Source organism: Triticum aestivum, chromosome 4B (genome assembly GCF_018294505.1).
Source record: "Triticum aestivum cultivar Chinese Spring chromosome 4B, IWGSC CS RefSeq v2.1, whole genome shotgun sequence".
In the NCBI taxonomy this organism is placed as follows: domain Eukaryota; kingdom Viridiplantae; phylum Streptophyta; class Magnoliopsida; order Poales; family Poaceae; genus Triticum; species Triticum aestivum.
Genome location: NC_057804.1, coordinates 301,457,873 through 301,466,387, shown reverse-complemented (window position 1 = coordinate 301,466,387; position 8,515 = coordinate 301,457,873). Strand labels below are relative to the sequence as shown.

General features: G+C 42.9%; 1 protein-coding gene and 2 long non-coding RNA genes across 3 annotated transcripts in view; all 3 read left to right on the top strand.

Moving 5' to 3' along the window:
- The window catches only part of LOC123090088 (uncharacterized), a 33,273-nt gene extending 32,831 nt beyond the window's left edge, over window positions 1–442 (top strand). The window contains exon 6 of the mRNA XM_044511551.1: window positions 33–442. Within this exon, the coding sequence (XP_044367486.1) occupies window positions 33–442 (410 nt within the window). The remainder of the gene's footprint in view (window positions 1–32) is intronic.
- Window positions 443–1,033: 591 nt separating this feature from the next.
- LOC123092045 (uncharacterized) lies at window positions 1,034–2,028 on the top strand. The gene is made up of 3 exons (XR_006444134.1): window positions 1,034–1,385; window positions 1,464–1,655; window positions 1,746–2,028. It is a non-coding gene; the product is annotated as an uncharacterized lncRNA (long non-coding RNA).
- A 693-nt stretch (window positions 2,029–2,721) lies between these two features.
- On the top strand, window positions 2,722–3,846 carry LOC123092046 (uncharacterized). The gene is made up of 3 exons (XR_006444135.1): window positions 2,722–2,917; window positions 3,093–3,170; window positions 3,276–3,846. It is a non-coding gene; the product is annotated as an uncharacterized lncRNA (long non-coding RNA).
- The last annotated feature ends 4,669 nt before the right edge of the window (window positions 3,847–8,515 follow it).

The following is an 8,515-nucleotide window of genomic DNA, read 5'->3' as shown; positions in this document are numbered from 1 at the left end:
TGGCAAAGGGCTAGCAATGGCTAAGTTGTTTGGTAACTGGGATGATTCTTTTGACAAGCTATATGCTTGGAAAGCTGAGGTTGAGAAGAGGTCTCCTGGAAGCATAGTTGCGATTGACCACATGGAGTATGATCAGAAAAAATATTTCATACGGATGTTTGTTGGGCTGAAGCCTTTGTGCGATGGATTCTTGGCTGGCTGCAGACCTTACTTGGCGATAGATAGCACTCATTTGACAGGCAAGTACAGAGGCCAATTAGCTACTGCTTGTGCCGTTGATGGGCACAATTGGTTGTATCCTGTAGTCTATGGAGTTATTGACTCAGAAACTACTGAAAGTTGGGTGTGGTTTTTGGAGAAGCTTCGTGATGCTATTGGCTCTCCCCCTGGTCTAGCTATATGTTCAGATGCGGGAAAAGGGATTGACAGTCCAATCGAATAGGTCTTTGGGTATGCAGAACATAGAGAATGCATGCGACATTTGGTTGTGAACTTCAAGAAAAAGTTTCATGGTAAAGTTTTTGACGATCATTTGTGGCCGGCTGCTTATTCATGGACTCCTCGAGGGTTTGACTATCACATGGCAGCCATAGAGGAGAAAAAGGCTGCTGCAATAGCATATTTAAACAAGTACCACAACAGGCTATGGTCAAGGAGCAAATATTCAACCTCCTCAAAAGTGGATTATGTGACAAATAATTTGGCCGAGTGTTTCAACAACTAGATCCGCAAGCACAAAGGTCTCATGTTGTTTCAGCTCATGGACAAGATCAGGAGAAAGATTACTGTCAGGTTTGAGAAGAGGAGAAGGGTAGCTAGAAAATTTCAAGGTCGACGTATACTTCCAAGTGTCATGAAGGAGTTGAATGACATAAGCAGGGGGCTGGACATTGAATATGAGAGAATATATGACATGATTGCAGAGGTGAGTGAGAGTGTTGCACTAGGTGGCAAGTGCCACGTCACTGATCTAGCAAATAGGACATGCACATGCAGGGCATTTCAAGTCTCTGGGAAGCCTTGCAAACATGCAATTAGCTTTATTACTGGAATTAGGGGGGTCACAATAGAAGACTTCGTTGATGATTGTTACAGCGTTGCCAAGTTCGTTGCAGCTTATGCTCCTATTCTTCCTGGCCTAACTGACATGTCTCAATGGCCTAGTGTGAACAAAGAATTCTTCTTGAATCCCCCAATCCTTAGGAGGGCCCCTGGAGGCCAAAGGTGCAGAGGCACAAAAGTGGTGCTGAGAATAGCAAGGGAAAGGGAAAGAAAGGCCATCACCAGTGTTCAATTTGCAAAGCTTATGGACATAGATGGCAAAGCTGCAAAGATGCTGCTCCTGAAGCACTAGAAGCCTATGCAGAAGTAGCAAAGCAAAAAAGGTACTTGCTATATCAATATGAGATTTCTGTTCCACCTTACTCTTGTCTTACTTAAGCTAATATATGAAACTCATGCAGGGACAAAAGAAAGAAAAAACCCATTACAAAAGCTATTTGTACAACATCAGATCAAGCAACTGATGGTACACTACCTCTGCTTCCATGTCCAAGAGAAAATGAAACTGCACTAGCTCTACTTTCATGTTCAAGTGATGCAATTGAAGACGATGTTGCCAAGTCGACATCATCGAAGACTACTAAATCTAGAAGGTATGAAAACTGCACCAAATTTACTTATATTCTGGAGATCTCTATATTCTGTGAGTGTACCATAGTATGTAATCAAAAAAATTGATGCAGATCAAAGGTCATATCTGCTGCGCCTGACAGCCCCGCAATGGGCACTCAAAGCAAGAAGAGAGCTGCACCTAACAGCCAAGCAATGGCCAGTCGAAGCAAAAAAAAGTTGAAACTGTGAAATTCTCTAAAATCTCGCATATTATTTATGTATTGCACCTCCTCATTTGCATGCTATTTTATTTAGAGACTTGCTTGTGTGAACAACATATTTTGGTTGTGGTATTTTGGTTCTGGATGATGTTAACTTGGTACTGATTGTGTAAGATTTAATATGTTGCTTGCTGAATCTCTTCCAAATGGTGTGGATTTTCTTGAGTATTACTCTGTTGCTCGAAATATTTGTATGCTGGAATTGTTAGATAGTCACTATATATTTGCTGGAATGTTGAAAATAGAGGGGGACTGCTGTCAAATTTTTTTTGGACATGTTTCACAGTTTGCTTATTTGCCATTGAGGGCAGAATAATCATTTTGGCCACTTACCGGTGTGAGATAACGCTAGACTAATTGCTAGTGGTATATAAGCAATAGAATTTGTTCGTGTCTGGTATATAAGCACTGGAGCTTTGTTGGATGGCAAATCAGCCATTGTTGAGATTGTCGATGGTATAGAAGCAATTTTCTCTATTTGCAAACCTATCAACTCAAGCAAACTACGATTCAAATTTCGTGAAATGCAAGTATTTCTTCTGTAATGGTAAAATAGGAAGAATGCTTAACTAGGATGCTTCAAGCAGGTTTCCTGCTTATCACCCATATGAAACCTAACATATGATTTTTTATTTACAATAATATATATGCATATTCCTATAGATATTGGGGAAGTAAACTTTTGGTGCTTTAGAAACAATCCTGCACATATATATCAGGTGACGTATTGGCTTGCAGGTATGCTCCGGCTAGGTTGTTTCTTCTCTTCCTTAGGCTATGGTTGCAACCTTTGGCTGCTATGTTGGTTTTGATGTATTTGCTTTTTTATAAGCTTATAGTTTAAAAAACTATATACAATGATTCCTAATTTGATGCCAATAGCTCGTGTGAGCATCCACAGTGATGGGTTCTTGTGCGGATTATCAGAGGCAGCAGCACCGTCGTGGAGTACATGTACATCAATGTCGACGGTGCCGGCAGCAACGACACAAGGTGGGCGATTTGACCAGCGCAACATTCTTGTAAGAAAGATTTATTCCTTACAATCCAAAGCCTCTCCTTAAAAGGTCCATGACCATGATGATCTTTCCCTCGCTTAGGTCAGTGATATATTGTTTTGCTTCTACTTTTGCCTTTTTCACTCAACTACATTTTACTCAAAATGACCATAGATAATGTTTTTTACATCTTGACCAGATTTGAGGAGCTGTGCGCAGTTCTGAAAAAATTAAGTTGTGCTTGGTGACATGCCTCATTTCTGTGGTTGAATATTTGGTAATTAGATACTATAATTTCCTTTACTGGGTACATGTGAATATTAGTTCGCACAATTCATTTGGTAACTAAAACTTTTAATCAGAACTCCATTTTATGATATAGTGTTACCATTTTCTCCCTTGCTGTGGAAAGCCACCAGCTTCAGGGAGTGCCAGGCTTCCACACAGCCAGAACAGACGCCACCTTTGGCAGCGAGCGTGAGGATTTGGCTTGTCGATACGAGTGATAGCAGCGCCATCTGCAGATTCCGCAGATTCGAGCTGTAGCGGAAGCTGCCAGGCTGCCGAGATGAAGATGGAGCCGCTGCGGCGCTGCGCCTCCAAGCTGTCGGGCCGCCAAGATGCAGTTGGAGCCGCAGTGCCTCCGAGCTGCAGTGGGAGCCACTCCCCCGTCAAGCTACAGCGTGATCCGCTGTGAAGATGGAGCCTAGCGTGAGCCGCCTCCACCAGGTCCTTTCTCGAGTACAGTGGGGAGAGGAAGAGGATGAACTGGTCGATGGAATCAAGGCTAACAGTCCACCACGTGGTTATCTCCGGCATTATATGTCCAGACTCCAGAGTGTGGTTTTTTGCCACAATGGCACGGTTGTAAATTTATCTTTGGTGCTAATTTGTACTTTATGTAACTGGTATAATCTTTATTGTTTCATCAAATTTATTCCCACTTATCTTAATACAAGAGCATATACAACCACAAGTATCAAAATCCTTCTCTAAAGGTCCACAGACATGTTCGAATGTGTCCGCAAACAGTGATTGATTAACACTCAAAAATTGTTTCCACAATCGGATACCCCATTTGCAAATCATCAAATTCGTGCAATTACATGTAACGTAAAACAATTCTAAATTTTCGCCGGTGACCGTCATTATTGTTTCGGTAGTGTCCATGTCCAACAGCTGGTTGTGCTCCTCAATTGGAGCTTTTCAATTCCATTTTTGAGATTGAGGTGAGGGTTTAAGACCCCTCATAACGATTTTTTCCTTTTATGGCTGGGTGGAGAGGAAGTGCGGCCACAGCGTTCGGCCACCAGACAGATCGCACCACCTCCAGTGAGGCAGTGGCGACGCGCCTTGCACCGGATCCATGCGTCATTTGGGTGGACGCAATGGATTCCCGCTAGATGGAGTCCGAGCAATGTTGGGCAGACTCTTGCCGAGATCGGCGAAGCACAATGCGAACAACCATCTCCTCCTAGAGGCCGCGTGGGACGAGTTTCCAGTCAACTGATCAAGATGCATTGGACTCAGATCCGCTATCCGCCATGCCGGAGATCGCCTGAAGGGAGTTTGGGGTGGAGGGGAAGTAGAGAGGGTGCGGTGGAATGGAGTGGAGTGGAATGAAGTTAGCGTTTTGTCTAGAGTACAGGCTGGTTGAATATATGTGGGATCGGGTTCGCCCCGGTGGGTGGGCAGGATACGACGTGGCAGACGCATTCCCATATTCTCCCAGGATATGGACTGGATATGGAGGTTGCCGTCCAGTCTAGGCATTTGAGCCGTATTTGACATGTTCGGTTGGATGACAGTTTTGCACCCGGGTAGTGGCCAGGCAGCCCGCTCGGATGTTTGGGCGGATATGTAGGGTCCGGTTGTAGATGCTCTAATGCAGGGTCGTCCTCTTTGAAGTCCTCCAGTTTGCCAGAAATACAGTAAACCACGGGGAAGGAGATTATGATAGAGTTTTGTATTTAGCATAGAGGCAGTGGAGTAGTTTCACATGGTGAAAATAGGGATAAAAATATGAAAATCATTAAAGTAACTAAAAGGGGCATATTATCTATAGGAAAAGGAAAAAAGCATGGAAAATCATCTAACCTAATGTAAAGAGGGGCAAATTATCAAGTGTCCAAATAAAGCGTGAACCAACCTGTGATTGGATGGTTAGAGGGGGGGGGGGGTTCGGTGACCCCCCTCACCACCAACGACCAAGTGATCGACGGTGGAGGGGGGCCGCCGATAGACGATGCCTGAAGGATTGGCTCTCTTGGCGCGGCTAGAGTTTCTGGTTGCTTGCCTCATAGGAAAGCTAGGCTTAGTTCATAGGCACGAAAAATGTTAATCTTTTCAAAAAAATCATGATCGATTCCTTTGAGCTGGTGAGTCCAGCGCCCCTGCAAGTACATGTGTGACGCCCCTGATTCAATAGGTCTTTTGTTTGTTTATGTTGTCCTCTATTTGCTATTGCAAACTCTTACCATGATCTCCTTATCTACTCATCATATGCGAACTGCTGTGTCGCAAGCATAATAAGCCATACGAGTATATTCATTGCCCATGCAAAGTAAGCTCAATCCAAAAGTTCAAAGGCAATAAATACATCTAAAGCCAGGAAAGTTTATTCTCCGTGGTAAGAGCTACATTACTCTTCTCATTCCAACAACTCTCACAACAACTTCTAAAAGATATAGCTTTATACAATTTAACATAGGTGAGCCTTGCATCCATTACTTAGATGAGTTTAGTCGCCACATTGTGTGGGGCAACGCAGTTAAGCTCTATGACCATATGTTCGTAGAATGCAAAAGATCATCCGCAGCACCACCACGCCTGATTGCTACTATGTGTGCCACATGACAGAAACATTTGCAACAGACGACAAAATAATGGTAATCCTTTGCAATTGCCCTGTCCAATTTCATACATTAGCATGGTATAAAATGATATAGTAACTAATCTTTACTGTTATTTTCAATACTTTAGCATTTCATTTTCTACGGGTTCCCTTCTCCCACACATGGATGCTGACCGTGGTGAACTGCCAATCACTACTGGAGATGGAACTACCATTGTCACAACCCGCTTTATCAATGGTGTTGACAAAAGGGCCATCATCACTAAAGGCTGGAGCAACTTCTTCCGTCAGGCACACATGAACAAAGGGCAATCATATGCTTTCACCATCAAATGCACTTCCAAGGGACTGTGCTTGATCGTCTACTCAATATAAGCAAACTGCAAAAGCCCCTTGTTATATAACTTAATATTAGTATAAATGTCTACCAAGACTTTTGTGTTTATCATACTTTTGGATCTTATGTAATCCCCTAAGACCATCCCGTGCATTTAGCTATCGGTTATTTGCTGCTTAGACTGTTGTATGGTATGCTTTTGAAACAACCATGATAAATGAAATATATGTTTTCGTCTTCAACTGCACGTCCAAAGGCCTCTGCATGATTGTCTATCCAATCTAAACAGATCACAAGAATCCTTTGCTACATGAGTTAGTGCATCATTTTGATCTTACGTAAAACAAACCATGACAATCATGTGCGTATGACTATCGCTTGCTTGCTGCATATAGTATCATGAGCTATGCTTTTCGAACAACAATATGTTAATGCACGCTCTTCCAATACTTGGCTTACACTCGGCCTTTGCGCCATTGGCGCAACGGGTCATCTAGTATGATTAAAAGAGACCCGGGGGCCGTAGGTTTCACTAGTGGCTTCTCTCGAGGAAAATAGCAAATGGTGGGAAAACAATTACTGTTGGGCAATTGATAGAACTTCAAATAATTATGACGATATCCAGGCAATGATCATTATATAGGCATCACGTCCAAGATTAGTAGACCGACTCCTACCTGCATCTACTACTATTACTCCACACATCGACCGCTATCCAGCATGCATCTAGTGTATTAAGTTCATGAGAAAATGGAGTAATGTAATAAGAACGATGACATGATGTAGATGAGATCCGTTTATCTATTGCGGCAGATATAGATCTCATCTTGTTCTCCTTAGTAGCAATGATACATATGTGTCGGTTCCCTTTCTGTCACTGGGATCAAGTACCGTAAGATCGAACCCACTACAAAGCACCTCTTCCATTGCAAGATAAATAGAATAAGTTGGACAAACAAAAGCCAAATATTGGAGAAGAAATACGAGGCTATAAGAAATCATGCATATAAGAGATCAAAGAAGACTAAAATAACTTTCGTGGATAAAAACATAGATCTGATCATAAACTCAAAGTTCATCGGATCCCAACAAACACACCGCCAAAAGACTTATATCATATGGATCTCCAAGAGACCATTGTATTGATAATCAAGAGAGAAAGAGAGAGGAAGCCACCTAGCTACTAACCACGGACCCGTAGGTCTACAAAAAACTACTCATGGATAATCTGATAGGCGCAAATGGAAGTGGTGAACCCCTGTGTGATGGTGTCTAGATTGGATCTGGTGGTTCTGGACTCTGCGACGGCTGGATGAATATTTCATCGCCTCCCCAAGGATTTCTGGAATATTGGGGTATTTATAGAGCAAAGAGGCGGACTCCCCCCAGGTGCCACCAGGTCCCCACTTCTTCCTTTTGGTTCATAAAAAATCATCGTGAAGTTGCGTGGCATTTGAACTCCGTCTGATATTGATTTCCTGCGATGTAAAAAACATGGAGAAAACAACAACTGGCACTTGGCACTATGTCAATATGTTGGTACCAAAAAATGATATAAAATGTCTATAAAATGATTGTAAAACATCCAAGAATGATAATATAACAGCATGGAACAATCAGAAATTATAGATACGTTGGAGACGTATCAGGGAGCCGATGGATGTTCGGTCTGTCCAGACGACCTATCCCTTCCTTGAGGGGGGCGATCGGGCTGGTCTGCTTGTGTATATCTTCGTGGTGTGGGTGCAAGGGCCTCATCATTTAATTGCGGCAGTAGTTTCCGCTTTGGTAGCTTTTTGTTTGCTGTTGGTAGTCGTACCCCTCTTCGGCTGCTAGGACTTTTGTCCATCTATCATTAAGGATGTTTTGCTCAGCCTTCAACTTTTGTTGCTTCATCTTCAAGCTTTGCACGGTGGCTATGTGTGGCACCCCGGCTCAGAGAGACCGGAACACCCCGTATTCCAGCATAGAGATAAGTCTTCTGGAATACGACACTGCTTTGCATAGAACATATCAACTCTTTATTACAATCGATATGGATATAAGTGTTCCAACATAACAGGGGGTTACATCGGCATGACGACATTACGTCTACCATGGTTGCTCTATGCAAGCAGATAAACAACTCAAAGCAGCGGAATAACTACTAGCAGTGGAACAATGAACAATGACGAGGATGGACTCCACTCCGCAGGAACTCTGGCTGGAACGCTTAGCCTAGCTCGCAAATTCGGGATCCACGACAATTAAGCAACAGACAAAGCATGACCTGCAAACTGGCATGGCATGCCATGTCAGTACATTGAATGTACTTGCAAGCTCACAACAACCAAGAACAATCAATACAAACAACAACATGGCATTTACATTTTCGCAATGATGAGCATGATACAACTAGAACAACATGGCATGTACAAGATGAACATGATAC